Source organism: Ostrinia nubilalis, chromosome 6 (assembly GCF_963855985.1).
Source record: "Ostrinia nubilalis chromosome 6, ilOstNubi1.1, whole genome shotgun sequence".
NCBI classification, from domain to species: domain Eukaryota; kingdom Metazoa; phylum Arthropoda; class Insecta; order Lepidoptera; family Crambidae; genus Ostrinia; species Ostrinia nubilalis.
Window position 1 is genome coordinate 580312 of NC_087093.1, and position 16294 is coordinate 596605.

A 16294-nucleotide genomic window follows, 5' to 3' on the forward strand; every position below is an offset into this window, starting at 1 on the left:
AACCAGTTTGGGCACAAATTAGACAGCCTTAAGTTCACTCTGGCTGTACATTAGCAGTATAATAGCATTATAATAGCAGTTTAAGTAGTAACATCGTACTTAAGGCTGACTTACGGCACTATATGGGACGCAGTGTGAACCATACAACGTACGTGAGTGTAATAAAGAGTAACAAGTGGCTAAATGCACAGCTTTCAAAGTTATAAAGTCCGACAAAAGTACTCCAATGCTACCTAAAGTTCACGTGTGTCTTAAATTATTTCCACATTTTAATATTAGTTTGGTATTTGTACGTGAGTGCCAAGAGGGAAACAACTCGGGTGGATAATCATTTATGCAAATAATAACACGGGTTTTAAATACTTAATAATGTTAATGCCATTGGGAATGCAACTTTATCGTGAAATGTATACATATTTACAGCTAAAATATTTACGCGCCTCTGTAAAAACGCGATATTCATTTTAAAATATTTAAAACTGGCTGAGAGGAAATCTACAATTTTCAGTTTTTGATATTGGATTGGCATTATAATTATATTACGGTAATTAATTATAACATGAAACCAAAACTCAATCGCTCTATCTGCGAATTTTGTGATAAATCTGCATTAATTTTGGAGATTTATTTGGTAAATATTTTAGGTTATGTAGAACAAAATGGTGGAAATGAAATACGGCTATGTGAACTGTTATAACTCCAATTTAATGCGGTGAGCGTATATTAGGTTCACATGTGTTCTGTTAGAATGCTGTTATCTATATGAAGTCCCACATTTGTACCACTACAGCGCTAATGTCTATAAATTTATTCTAATGTGAACTTATGTACAGCTTTAAGATGTACTAGTTCAGGTCAATTGTGTATCTTTAATTCTTTCAAATACTGAAATTTTAGAGATCCGCAATACAAATTATTAATGTCCGTTAAATCGCCTAGCCCAGGTACTAATAGTCAAGTATGAATACCTAAAGCATCAGACGGTAGTGTTCCCGGTTTAAATTCGTTTATTATGCTTGACAATTTATTCAAAGCGGAATGAGGAATACGATTTTCAATAGCCCATGTTCTTATTTTTTTTGCGAAAGGTTAAATAATTGTCCAAATCAAAATGGTATTCACTATCACTAGAACTGCAATCATCACACTCTGATATCTGTATATTTTGAAGGGAAATTTCAGGTTCAGGCATAAAATTTTCCTCTGCATCATGTACAGAACCACCATGAACAACTAAAAACAGGCTTGGGGAAATGTGTAATAGAATATCACATTCATGTTCAGCTTAAAGCAAATAAGAGTAGTACTTGTGGACAAATAAACTGCTATTGATGTTAATGGACAACACATATAGTCCTTTTAACAGCCTACAGTGTACATGCGAACCATTGAAACACTTTTGTACAGATAGTAAAAAAAGGTTATTTTAATTATCACAAACAAGTCCTACTACAGCTACTAGCTGTATAACAGTCTAAAACAAGTAAACATAACAGCCTTTGGCTTTATAAATGACCACGTGTGTTCTATTAAAATGCTAGCTCTATAACATCGTACAAGTAGGCCGTTAAACAGCGGTTGCCGTATCTCTACCCTCCTATAATGCTCTTAGTCAGATGGCTGACTAAAGGATAGTTGTTAGAGTATTATAACACCAACAATCGTATAAAAGTATAACTCTACACTAGTCTACACTCCTATAAGTCCCTTAGACAGGTATAGGTGTAATTAATTGCAATAATACAGCTTATACATCACGAGTGAACTGTACTAATGCTTTAAGTACACATTGGAACTAAATGTGAACTCTTAAATGGAGTAAAATGCTACTTGGGCGTTGCTCTGTTCGTGAAAATGATTCTGTTGGTCTGTCATTAGTTTTAATACAAAATAATATATTTTGGACCTGATGCGTAAATGCTGGAATGCCCCAAACACCGTTTTCGGTGCTGGTAAAATTTCTAGCTTCTTACACTTAGAAATTGACATGATTTTTTGCTACCAGCCTATGTACGTACATGATATATCTACCTACCTAGGATAATCTAATTTCTGATTAAAATTAGCCGATTTAGGCTTAATGATTACGTTATCTCGTTTTCAATTCGTCTCTACTCGAAAATAAAACCTGGCGATCTGCCATAGGTTTCACACACAATTTTTACCATCGTCGGAGAAAGTCACCGTTATTTTCATACAAGTCTATATAATATTTTTTCATCGTGCACGTGGGTTGTACGCTCGACGAAGGTCACGCGTGCCCGGGGGGCGCCCCATCCCTGCCAACCCCCGCAGTCGCAGACTAGTCGCTTCTCCGCCATTCCACCAGAACCTATCCATCATTGCAAACGCAAACGCGAATCTGCTAACGATAAATTGAAGTGGAATTTCATAGTGAGTACCTTTGTCTTGGTTGACAGAATTCAAAATTAACATTTGTATTGGGTATAACCGTTCCGTTTTCGAAAAAAATATTTACGCGCCCAAATGTTAGTTAGTCATTTGTTTATGTTTTATTTTTGTGGTCAAATTAGTTAACGATGTATTGTGTTTTGCGGAGTATGTCTACATATGAATTGGTCTTTAATGTTTATATTTTAATTGTTTCTAGCAGTTTCTCGTGTTGATTAGCCTCAATTGAACAGTTCAGCTTAGCCGCGTAACGAGATTAGCACAACTTTGGGGTGTAACAGTCAGTGTCTTCAAGAAATCGTTTGGTCTTTGACTCCTAGAAAATAATACACGGTTTGAGCACTTTCTTGATTAAAGTTTAAAAGCGGCTCGAAATTCGGCTTCAAAAAAGGTAAGCTATTGAATTTATCCTTTCTTTAATTTCAAAATAATGAACAAAACACTGTACAAGCATTAATATCAGACCTCTTCTGTTTCGATTTAAAATACTGGCTGGGAAAAATTACGAGTAGAAAAGTAAAAATTTTGCTTTCGCGCCAATAACCTTTGCTTGATCTTGTGCGATTTTTGCGAAACGGGGATTTGAACGGACAACGGTGCTAGGGCCCGACTTGAGCGATACTCGAACAGGCGTGTTTTAGCGATGGCCGCCTCCGACAAGCTGTACCCCAACTGCGACGCCAGCGTGTGGCTGCGCTCCTGCGAGCAGGAGGTCACCGAGCCTCTCGACGGAGAAATAACAGGTCAGTATCCTTCACTTCATTTCCTAATCTATATGCTAAATACCCTTATATCGACTGGTTTAGCGTAACAGTAGATTAATTTAATTTTCATTTGCACATAGTTTAAAATTGAACACTGTAGAGCGCATCAACCGTGCCCGTAGTGCACTATAAATCGTCTTATAATGTGATTGCTTCAAGATCAGCACAACTGATTCGAAACAATGTGAACACCCGAAGTAATGATTAGATTCTTTGGAGCGCACATTAAAGGCCTAGGCGCAGACCACCGGACTTTAGTTGGCTGATAGTTGGGTCAAGCTGATAAATCAGTACGGAGAAGTATGAAAATGCGCACATTACGCTGATTTGGTATCGGCCGATTCATCATAAAAATTAGAATCGGGCCCAACTATCGGCCAACTAAAAGTCGGTGGTCTGCGCCTAGGCTAAGTTATTCGGACTTTAAATTTGACGGGTAGAGATTGTCCATTGGCATTGAGTCCTTCCTACATTCCAGGCGAGCTACCGGAATGGCTGCGCGGGACCTTGCTGCGCAACGGGCCGGGCTCGCTGAAGGTCGGCGACATGCGCTTCAAGCACCTCTTCGACAGCTCCGCGTTGCTACACCGGTGAGTTAGATCGTGCGTGTTTGATGAGTGTGTTATAGGTACACACTAAATTTTATCCATGAGTGGCACATGCACACTACAATAATGACGCCCCGCGCTTCCCTCGACCAAAAATTGGTGGGGCGCGTCTTCGTGGATGGCACGGTCTTAGAAGCAGCTATCGAAGTGCTCAATGCTCACACAAACGTCATCCAGTAAACTCGTAAAAATAAATCTTTCAGGAATTATTATTTTCTGAAATATTGTTTTTTGAGCATTATCCTATTTCAAAGGCAATGTAGAGCTGTTCATCTTTGCAAAAGTTGCCAGTAGACAACACGTTTGATTAAGTTAATACTCGTACAACCTAAAAACTTCCAAAGTGTGGATATTGATGTAACACAATCCCGCCCACGTCCTTAATCAAAATTTATGAGTTCCCTATAGGTATTCCTATTTCACCATCAAGGTTGTTTTTGCTATGCTTCAAATTTTTTTTAGATTTTTTTGATTTTGACTTTCGTATCAAAATAGTAGAGTACGTAGGTACGCACGTATAATTACCACCTATCATAATTACCTATCATTAGATATATATTAGTAATACTTAAGCCTTTATACTTAAGCTTACGGTAAGGTTATCATGGTCATTAAGAAGGAAGCCCCATTAAGTAATCAAGAATCCTACCTAGGAAATAAATGAGCCGTTACATCCAAACAACGCATTGCGCATCCATGCTCGCTAATGAGGGAAGTGCGTAAGCGGCGCGCGGGAATAGACCACGATCATCGCAGATTGGGGCAAATTGCGAACTAATAGATCCGCGGTCCAGTTTACGTGGTCGTGTCCTCATTCAGAGATAAGATGATGATGACGGAGATGCGTTCTCGAATTGATTAGGCCCACAGCAGACATTTATAGCATCGGCGATCGGTAATTTTGTGACTATATCGATGCTAAATCACGTTTTGGCGACTCTGCGGAGTATCGGATCTAGTATCGGAGTCGCGTGACAAGATTAAAATGTCATTCGGAATCATTTAATCCATGTAGATCACTTGGTGGATTCATATAGAACTATCTTTTTGCATCGTAGGTTTGCGATCCATGAGGGAAGCGTGACGTACCAGTGCCGCTTCCTGCAGTCCAGCACATACAAGCGCAACCAGGCGGCGCAGCGCATCGTGGTCAGCGAGTTCGGCACCAAGGCCGTGCCCGACCCCTGCCATACCATATTCGACAGGTAAATAAGAAGCCTTTGGGCTTGGGAAGTAAGGGCTTCAAACGCCTAGGGCACTCTACATTCACTATGTGAAAATGATAGCAGTGGCCCGGCCGGTCACTTAATTTAGTAGATATGTATTCAAAATGTATTCAAAATAGCACACCATTCTATTAAAGGTTGTTTAATAGAACAAACGAGTGCACAACATCATTGTATTTTCAATTAGTTTTGCGTACTGTACTGTTAACTTAAATAATTAGAACAAAAACTTTTGTTTAATATTCAGATTTGATTAAACTTGTTTTTGAATGAAGTGTCAGTCATAAAAAAATCTATTAGATGTGATTAGATGTTCTAAGTGAGCATAGTAATGGACAATGGAAAATTTCGCCTTAATGTTAAAGTATTTTTCCAGTCTGCCTCTTATACTAAATATTAATATTGATTTCACTATTACATTATTATTCTGTGCTATTACTGACTACCATCTTGACATGTGTACCTAATGAATATGAATAAATTCATATTCTTATTCTATATTAATATGTATTTTCGTAGAGTCGCATCGGTGTTCAAGCCGGACGAGACGATCTCCGACAACGCTATGATATCGCTGTACCCTTTTGGCGACGAGATATACGCTTTCACGGAGGGACCGGTCATTCACAGGTTAGTTGCATATTATCGGACATTATTTATATTATTCTCAAGAACAAAAAAGGACGAAAAACAAGTTATCACAAGTATGAATCAAGAGACACGTTTTATTACGGTATCACTGACCTGGTACTCCTCAGCCTGCACCAATCCGCACCATTGGCTCTGCATACAGGTGGTCGGTGGATACGCCCTGCAATAGGACAAAAAGTCAGACTTTAGTTTACCTTAATTTTATTTTATTTGCAGGATAGACCCAGTGACCCTGGACACGATGGAACGCAAAAACATGATGGACTCCATAGCGTTGGTGAACCACACCTCCCACCCGCACGTTATGCCCAACGGTAAGGCGTTTTCGACATCATCCTATCTCTTTTGGATCCAACTGCAGGATCTTAAAAAAACCTAGCTTCGCCTAGGCGCAGACCATCGATTTTTCGTCGGCCGATAGTTTAGTCGGGCATGTGGTATGGGCATGTATGGAAGTGCGCACATTACATCGATTGATTCTTCGTACAAATTAGAATCGGGCCCACTATCGGCCGACTAAAAATCGGTGGCCTGCGCCTAGGCTTGGCTTGATTTATTAGTTTAATAACAAGTAACTTATTGTAAAGATGTGTCATGTTGTGGTCTGAGGTTTCCTATATCGCGTCGTATAATGTTCAAGGTGACGTGTACAACGTGGGCATGTCGGTGGTGAAGGGCCGCGTCAAGCACGTCGTGGTCAAGTTCCCGTTCACAGAGAAGGGTACGTAAACAATTCAAAACATTTCATTTAAATAATCATATTAAGATGATTATCTACACTACAAGATTTGTCACTGAACCAACTGTGACGCTACATTTTCAGCTATTTTGCAGCGATGATGCAAGTCAGATTTTTTTTGCACAAACACTATAAGTCGAAACTCATTATACGTAAAATGTCGTTCTTGTAAATTATTTGTAATTATTATCATTTCTAATGTTAATTACGGTTACACGTGCAGCTTAGGTACCTACTTTAATACGAAAGTTATTTTCATAAAAATTAATAAACATTGTTCAATATAAGGTGACTGAAACAGTCTGCTGTTACATTTACCCAATTCATCATTCTGCTAATCTTACGATTAGTATTTTAGCTGTAATTCTCATTTGATGTGTGGTGTGTCCGCAGGCGACATGTTCGCGCGCGCGCGCGTGGTGGGCAGCCTGCGCCCGCGCTGGCCGCTGCACCCCGCCTACATGCATACCTTCGGTGAGCCTGAGCACGCACAAACAACACTATTTACTCTAAAAGAGCGCTGATATGACACGCACAATCAACCAATTTAAATCTCGCTTGACCCTCTCATTCAATAATTTTATTGAAATTGTCAATGTTTTTCTCCTTACTAAAATAAGAAATCGCATTTGTTTAATCTTTCTAGGTACCTACTTGTGTTAAGAGGCAGTAGATAAATAAAATACTGAATGAATTACTGACACTGCATGTTTAATTAACAAGCTCCTCTCAAGATGCCAAAACAACATGGCCGTCTTTTTCAGTACCATAGACAACAATCATATACCATTAAAGAAATCCAAAGATGATGTCCAACAGTGGGTACTTAAACAATCTATTATCTTAGAACGTAAAGAAAATCAACAAAAAATTCCCATCCGATAGAGAATTTGACGCTTGCCTAGCTTAGCTTTTGTAATTATTTTCATAATTTGAAATTATTTTCTTGGAAAAGCACCGTAGAGAGGACTCTAACCATGCGCGTATATAGCGGGCAGGCTGGAGTGATACGGCCCCCGATTTGAAGATGATAGTTGAGAGTACTAAGACAGTAATCGTCAGGGACCTAGGCCCCCCTAAAAATACGCCAATGACTCTAACATATTCCCTTAAACCTATCTACTGTTGCGCGGCAGGCATCACAGAGAAGTACTTCGTGATCGTGGAGCAGCCGCTGGCGGTGTCGCTGTACGGTGCTCTACGCTCCCAGGTGGCCGGCGCGCCGCTCGCCGACAGCCTCCACTGGTACCCCGATCAGGACGTGAGTACCCCCGACCAGGCCCCAGTCTAAGCCTCGCTTGGGCCGTCTGATCTTCTTGTTGTCCAGTGCTTGGAGACTCGGATGAACGAGGATGTCTCAATTAGATTTTCAGTTCAATACCAATCGATTCCATCTTTTAGAGCAAGGCTGCTCAACCACAGGCCCGTCGCCCATTTTTTTTTTTTTTTCGTCGGGAAATGCTTTGCGCATACCCACTGGTCTATGGGGACGGCCAGTGGGTTATGTGGGACTCTCCCCGCCTACCCACTAAAGGCGGGGCCTACCCACTAAAACCCGACGGTTTCCACCAGAGCCCAAAGAAACGGAGCCGCGAGTTATTGTCCTGGTTGGACATTCGTCCGCAGCTCCGCCTCAGGCTAGGCTCGCTCACGAGCAAGCCTCACTGGCTTCGAGGGAACCCCCAATTCCCTCCTCCAGTTGTTTTTTATAGAGGCTTTCTCCTCGCGGCCCTGGTAAAACAGGACCCCCGGCCCGCCGTAGCGGGTTACGGTCTGCTCTATGCCGCTGCTCGGTCAGCTCTGCTGATCAGAGAAGTACCGAGAGCGGCCCTCCAAAGAATGGGCCAGGGCAAACGCCCCGCCAGCCCCCACCTGTGGGGGTTTTTAAAGATGTCCCCTGCATCGTGGCCCGGGCAAATGCCTCGACGGCCCCCGGCCCACTCAATTGTGGGTTACGGGTTGCCCGACAGGCCCGCCGAGTTGACGAGACCTGCCGCGCAGGTGAGAAGTTAGCCGCCCGCGTGAACAGACCACGCGGACGTTGCCCAGGGTACACCACGAGGAGGTCCCTCACCATCGCACCCCAGGCCCGTCGCCCATAGTGTGACCCGCGCAAGTATGGTTTGATCTTAATAATTGAGTTTTTATATAGGAAATGCATTCCCGTCGTTAACGAATGAATCTACAGAATTGGATGAATTGAAGAGTCGGACTCTTCAAAAGGTTGAGCAGCCTTGTTTTAGCGGTTCGGCTTCGGCTCCAGGTTACGACGATGGAAGCATCTTGACAGTTGACTATTTAATGTACTCTAGTGAGTTGTCTTTGGCCCGTAAGGTTCTGATCTTGATTCCTTTGCAAATTATGCAGTAATTTCGCTGGTGCTTCCAGACGCACATCGTGCTGATCAGCCGCAGCACGGGCAAGGAGGAGCGGCGCTACTGCACGGAGCCGCTGTTCTTCCTGCACATCATCAACGCCTTCGAGCGCGACGGCACGCTCGTGCTGGACCTCTGCGCCTACAAGGACGCCAAGGCCATCGACGCCATGTACGTCCAGGCTATCGAGGTGAGGCCCTATTTTCAACCGACTTCAAAAAAGGAGGAGGTTCTCAATTCGACCCGTATGTTTTTTTTTTTCTATGTTTGTTACGCGATAACTCCGCCAATTATGAACCGATTTGAACAAATCTTTTTTCGGCGTATAGGTAATACCTCAAGGGTGGTCCCATTTAAATTTAATAATAGAAAAAACAACCCCCAAGGGTGGAAAATTGGGGATGAACTTTTTTATACGCAATATCTCCGCCGATTATAAAAATGAAAATGAAAATGAAAATGATATTTATTTAGTCCAAAAATATTACAGTACATGATTTAGTTACTGTTACATTCTGAATAGAAACGGATTACAATTTATACAGTAAGTATGTACTAACAGCATCACTGGACTCCACACTAGGATTCCCTGTGTCGTGGAGACCAGTCTTCCCGTTGAAATTTCGAGATAAAGTGCGTGCATGACTTTGTATGTATTTTGAAAATTTTAACTAACTTGAAAAAAATCGAACTGCCTAAGGCAGGAATTGAACCCACGAATATTTATAATTATTTACAATTTTCAAATAAGTTTGAGATGCGACTCTTATCGTTAGAAATTAAATAAGTTTGTGTGTGTGTGTGTGTGTGTGTGTGTGTGTGTGTGTGTGTGTGTGTGTGTGTGTGTGTGTGTGTGAGCGCTAGTGGCAGGATATATACATATTCAGATGAGAGTTTGGAGTAAAGTTTCCGTTTCATTATAACTTTGGCATTGTAGCCATTTAAATACCATCGTTTTGCAACCTGTTCTGGTCATATTTATAATACTTTTATCTATCTTGTATACCTGAGTGTAAAGATATGGACCCATAAAGCTAAAAGATCTGCGAGCAAAAGCAGTTTTTATACTGGGTAGTTCCCACTTAAGTGATCTGTACGAGGTGCGTGCCACATTGCCAGCTTGCCTGTGAAAGAATACAATCGTAGCAGATATGTACAGTTGACGAACGCTGAGAAGCTGGCATTCAGCATAGAGATTAATTGTTGAATAGCGCCTAGGTCGACGGTAGGCTATTTTCAAGATTGACCGTTGAATGCGTTCGAGTTTGAGTAAATGTGTTTTACAGGCTACGCCCCATACTATTATACAGTAGTTTATCGTCGATTGGCACAAACTGAGATAAATCATCCTTATCAAGTCCAAGTCCGCGACAGAGCTAAGCTTTTTAAAAATATGCATAAGTTTCTTTAGTCTCTTTGAAACTGCTTCTACTTGTGCTAGCCAGGTGAATTTATGGTCAATTAATATACCTAAGTATTTTATTGCTTCTACTTGTTCAAGATTTATAAATCAATTTGAACGATTATTTTTTTGTTGAATAGGTATTATCAAAAGGGTGGTTTCATGCGAATTTGAAGAAAATATTTCACCCCCAAGGGTGGAAAATTGGGGATGAACTTTTTTATACGCAATATTTTTAATTTTTAGTTTTTTTTGTGTTCACGCATTTGAAGTCGGTTTTATTTTTTAAAAAAGTTAATTATCTACAGGACACTACCTATAATCAATCGTTACAGTTAGAGTGCACGCGATGTAGTCTAAAGATCAATAATTGCTTTTCCATGTGAAGTCTCAATGAGGATCATTTCGATTTTTAGCTGTGAATGCAGATTTATAGGGCTAAGAAATCCTTAATACACAGTCCAAAATTTTTTGGTCTACGACAAAAATTGACGAAGTTATGGCCAAATTACTAAAAAAGTTCACTGACCGCCCGGCGCGGGGACGATGACGTCATTATATCCGATCCGAACGCTTCCGGCGTACTGCGTGGATAGAAAATATTTTTTTCTAGCCAAACTATCAGTTTTAGAGAAAAACTTGTAATGACATTTATTCATCAGAATAAAGTAAGCTATCGATAGGTAATTTTTAAAAATAGAAATTGTGAAAAATAACGCAAAAAATCCATACGCTCATACGGTTCAATGGAACGCAGAGACGCGATTGGGGTCTCCGCGGTGGTATATTTGGCGATTTATTCAAATAAAGTGTTCATAAGTGTTGTTAGAGTCATATCTTCTTCCAAGTAAAATATAAAAATGTATAAGTATTAATTTATTTACTTCTAACAATAAGGTATAGCTGAGGCAGATACACTCTGCCTAGGCTCTAAGACATTGCTATGAAGATCATTTCGATGTACACGCAATACCTACCTGTTATTTAGTTTTTCTGAGTTAAACCTACGTACCTACCTATCTATTCGCCGTTCCCATGGGCGGGCCAGCTGCTGCAGGAACGGACAGCTGCTCTCTCCTGGAAATCTATTTAATCTTAGCCTAGAAGCTGGGTATAACTCCCCCGCGGCCAGAAGCTGAGTATTACATACCCTCCCCCCCCCCCAGGCCAGAAACTGGGTATGACTTGACTTCCCCCCTCCCCCCAGGCCAGAAGCTGGGTAAGGCTAGCCCCTCCCCCCAGCCCATAGAAACTGGTTATAAATTGACACCCCCCCCCCCCCCCCGGCCAGAAGCTGGGTAAGGCTAGTCCCTTCCCCCAGTCTATAAGCATAAGCTAGGTATGACTCCCCCTCGGCCAGAAGCTGGGTATGACTTACCCCCCCCCCCCGCCAGAGCCCAGAAGCTGGGTAAGGCTTGCCCCTCCCCCCCTCCCCCCAGGCTATAAGCTGGGTATGACTTATCCCCCCCCCCCCCTCCAGGCCAGAAACTGGGTATTATTAGCATCATATTATGTATTATTATGTTCAATACAAACAATCATTAAGTTACACTCACCCCAACCGCGTCTCCGCATTGCATCGAATCCTATGAAAATTACTTAATATCTTCGTAAGTAATGGTCCGATTTGGATAATTCAAAAAGATATATCTTTCTTATGTCTTAAAGATTAACGTAGATACTAGTTTTATTGAATTTTCTACAACAGTACTGATCCTCATTGGATTTGTAACTAGTTAACAGCACCTTAATGTGCTCTACCATTATAACATTATTCTCCCATTTTGTTGGATTGGTGACTGGTTAACAGAATGTACCTTATATGCTCTACCAAGATAGCACTTAGTACGTATTCACAAATAATTTAGGTGCGTACACGTGTTTTCAGTTAAAAGATTCACTGTGACGTGTTCTGTGTATTTAAACATAGGCACAAATAGAGTGAATCTAAATATAGTTAACTAAAAACACGTACTAAATAAAATTATTTGTGAATACTGAAGTAACCCTTATGTACCACATTGGCGTATTTAGGGTTCTTTTTCAGGGGCACCTGGCCCCTGATATGCGATTAGTATCAGCTCATGAGTTTAGCACTATCATCTTCAAACCGGCCCCTCGCTATATGTACACGCGCATGATGCACCACGTCACCAAATGTCAACATTTGTTCGTCAGAACATGCAGAGCAACGCAGACTACGCGGAGTGGTTCCGCGGGCGGCCCCAGCGGCTGGAGCTGCCTCTGGACGCGACGACGCCGGCGCGGGTGGCCGCCCGCCCGCTGGCCGCGCTCGGCTGCGAGACGCCGCGCATACACTACGACGCCTTCAACGGTATTACACTAACGCATACACTACGACGCCTTCAACGGTATTACACTAACGCATACACTACGACGCCTTCAACGGTATTACACTAACGCATACACTACGACGCCTTCAACGGTATTACACTAACGCATACACTACGACGCCTTCAACGGTATTACACTAACGCATACACTACGACGCCTTCAACGGTATTACACTATCGCATACACTACGACGCCTTCAACGGTATTACACTAACGCATACACTACGACGCCTTCAACGGTATTACACTAACGCATACACTACGACGCCTTCAACGGTATTACACTAACGCATACACTACGACGCCTTCAACGGTATTACACTAACGCATACACTACGACGCCTTCAACGGTATTACACTAACGCATACACTACGACGCCTTCAACGGTATTACACTAACGCATACACTACGATGCTTGCTTAAAGCAGCAAATCGAACGCACAGCGTTGAATAGAGCTTTGTGATTGGTTCGTGTGTCACCCTGTGCGTCCACACGCACTGTGAGACCTCATAGTAATGTTTGTGAATACGGGCGTAACCCATCAACCAATTACTTCTCATTCTCATCTTCATTCCCCTCACCGTGGCATCCAGTGGGAATGGAACTCTCCCTGCCAGAATCTTGTCCTTAGAGAGCCAACAACTTTTACATACTGATATCAATAGGCCACCTTTTCTTGATTCTGGGAGTTTCTGTCTGAGTTATGTTAGTCGGTATAGAACTTTTTGGGTATCTACACACAGAAGAGAATTGCGTAATTTTTTCTTTGTTGATTCATAACAATCTGTATGTTACTGGATCCCATTGTATTACCAGGGCCATGAGCTGATTATGAAAAATACTGTTATTTTTTCCACAGGTCGTCCGTATCGCTATTTTTATGCCATCAGTTCAGATGTTGATGCGGAATATCCTGGTGCGGTAAGTTGCCCACTGTCATATAAACCCTACGAATATGGTTAGTTTTTATCACCCCTGGTTCACATCTGATCTGACCCAAGATCTTTACGCGATGGTAGTCATGGTAGCAATGGCTAATAATAACAGTTTTTTCTTTAATCCCCTTGGATCCTTTGAGTACTGTCCGCCAAGTGTAGTCAGTGACGGGCTTCTGTGGGCGCAGGTGATCAAGGTGGACACGTGGACGGGCGCCACGCTGACGTGGAGCAGCGCCGACTGCTACCCCAGCGAGCCCGTGTTCGTGCCCGCACCCGACGCCAAGGTAGGTTTAATGTACCTATAGTTGCATAGTTTTTATCAAATTCAACGTCAGCTCGGTAAATTAAATTACCTATAGTGCGTAGCATACAGTGCTTTAAAGTAATAGGGACATTAACTTCAACAAAATTGGGGTGGCATTATACAGTTACTTGTAAGGTCACAAACCATGTCGTTAGATTACGTAGGTAGGTTGATTGTGTCCGGCTGTAGTTTAGTTTAAGGGATGCTATGCCTTAAAGGATTTTCATTAATGAAACATTGTTTTCTATTTGATGGAGAACTAAACTCCCGAGAGTCATAGCTGCTACTTTTCTTGCCATATTCTGCATTAGCTTTCATATTGAACGAGTTTATTACGAGTATGAGGAAAGTAATAAAATAAATGACATGTTACGTGCAGAGCGAGGACGACGGCGTGCTGCTGAGCGCGCTGGTGTACGGGCGCGACGCGCGGCGCGTGGCGCTGCTGGTGCTGTGCGCGCGCTCGCTGCGGCGCCGCGCGCTCGCCGCCTTCCGCACGCCCTCGCCCGCGCCCAAGTGCCTGCACGGCTGGTTCCTGCCGCACGCTCCACAGGCCTAAGGCGCTGCTGGTGCTGTGCGCGCGCTCGCTGCGGCGCCGCGCGCTCGCCGCCTTCCGCACGCCCTCGCCCGCGCCCAAGTGCCTGCACGGCTGGTTCCTGCCGCACGCTCCACAGGCCTAAGGCGCTGCTGGTGCTGTGCGCGCGCTCGCTGCGGCGCCGCGCGCTCGCCGCCTTCCGCACGCCCTCGCCCGCGCCCAAGTGCCTGCACGGCTGGTTCCTGCCGCACGCTCCACAGGCCTAAGGCGCTGCTGGTGCTGTGCGCGCGCTCGCTGCGGCGCCGCGCGCTCGCCGCCTTCCGCACGCCCTCGCCCGCGCCGGTTTGTGTCGTGGTTCAGAACGGACTACTATGCCGAGAGGTCCCGGGTTCGATTCCCGGCCGGGCAGAAATTGAAATGATGAATTTTAATTTCTGTGACGGGTCTGGGTGTTACTATGTATAATATGTATGTATTTAAAAAAAAAAAAAAAAAGTATATAAGTAGTATATCCGTTAAGCTAGCACCCATAACACAAGCATATTAATTGCTTACTTTGGGGCTAGATGGCGCTGTGTGAGATTGTCCAAAGATATTTGTCCAAAGATAATATATTAAGATTCTTACTGCATACTCTCGTCTCTCATGCATTTCCCCTTAGGTACTGGTTGAGTTTTTATTGTTGTTCAAGCTGTAGATCCTGACTTCAAAAGAGTTGCAGCGTAGCAGTAGAATCGTGAGATGGGACTATTCCCGTAAATTTTAGGAAAAATTATATGATCCCAGTTGAATGAAGCTCATGTACACAAAGCAACATTAACACAACTCGTCCTTTCGTAGATGAAATTATTAATTATGTAATGTGTTATCAATGGGTTTGGTGTCTTTAGTTTGTAAATGTTTTAGAGCTCAAATGTGAATTTTATAAGGATAATGTAGAGATTGTAAATAATTTATTTATTATGTAGGTACCTTAGTTCCTTTATAAAAAATCAATAAGTAGTAGTAGTAGTTTTTTTGTATCGCATGTTTAGGAAACGAATGTAGATTCAATCACAGACTGTCACGACTTACAAAATGTGTGTAATAATGTTAAGCAAATTATACCTAGTCTAGAATATGTAAATTATATGAATACCGTTAAAAATTAGCATTGGTGTAGATGTAGATATATAGTTATTTATAAAATGTAATTATATTTAATTCTAATTCTGAAAATAAAAGTATAAAATGAGATGTGGTTTAAATTTATAATGATCTAAAAACTTTGTACCTATACTATTTTTTTTTTCATTTTCATTACCATTAAGTATTAAATGATTTATTTAATAGGCAATACTATAATAAAATATAATGATCACCCTCATCAGACTAGCCATTGCCTGCGATGAGGTCCATGAAGACATCATGCACACAAAGGACATGAAGAATGAGTCACAGTATAGACGAGGTCCGTCGCAGGCACTATACTGGTACACAGCACACATCGAATGTATGGCTGGCTAGATCAGAGCGAGCCAAGTACTACGGCTTTCGGTCGCGAGTTCGTATTCTTGCATTTAGGTAATACACGTATTACTTTGACCCGTGACCTCTGACGTAGTAGCTCGTACCTGTTTCATAAGAAAAAGACCGTGTAGAGTCATGAATAGAAATAAAGCAAAGTGGTATTAGATACATATTAAATGTTAAAGCTAGCAATTTTAAATTTTTGTTGTTTAATCGGTGTATCCTGTATACGGGTAAGTTAGATTGCCCACATCATTCTCCCTCACTCTGCCTCACGTCAATTTTCATTCATGTTAGCCTGCTTTTAACGTAATATCTTCTCAGAGATGTCCCATAAATCGCGGCTAGTGGTGCTGTCCAGGCTCTTCCAGGGGCGCCACCACTGTACGCCGTCCACCAGGAACGTGCCGCTCATAGCGCCGCACTCGTCCGCCCAACTCGCCGGCACAGCCACGCCGCCGCCGCGAAGGCCAG

At 42.4% G+C, this 16294-nt stretch overlaps 1 protein-coding gene across 1 annotated transcript; it reads left to right on the top strand.

Moving 5' to 3' along the window:
• Window positions 1-1862: 1862 nt before the first annotated feature.
• LOC135072366 (carotenoid isomerooxygenase-like) lies at window positions 1863-14639 on the top strand. Its single transcript, XM_063966263.1, has 14 exons — window positions 1863-2394; window positions 2612-3155; window positions 3655-3766; window positions 4843-4989; window positions 5530-5640; window positions 5878-5975; window positions 6302-6382; window positions 6794-6874; window positions 7537-7661; window positions 8789-8965; window positions 12356-12512; window positions 13394-13455; window positions 13658-13756; window positions 14156-14639. Exons 2-14 carry the CDS (start codon window positions 3056-3058, stop codon window positions 14333-14335), a joined length of 1530 nt encoding a protein of 509 aa, XP_063822333.1. The 5' UTR covers window positions 1863-2394; window positions 2612-3055; the 3' UTR covers window positions 14336-14639.
• Window positions 14640-16294: the final 1655 nt, after the last annotated feature.

Excerpts from the sequence above, each read along its gene's own strand:
- LOC135072366 (XM_063966263.1), top strand. The coding sequence starts at position 3,056 with ATGGCCGCCTCCGACAAGCTGTACCCCAACTGCGACGCCAGCGTGTGG. Across the intron at positions 7,662-8,788 it reads ACTGGTACCCCGATCAGGAC|ACGCACATCGTGCTGATCAG; the intron begins GTGAGTACCCCC and ends TGGTGCTTCCAG. Across the intron at positions 13,757-14,155 it reads TGCCCGCACCCGACGCCAAG|AGCGAGGACGACGGCGTGCT; the intron begins GTAGGTTTAATG and ends TGTTACGTGCAG.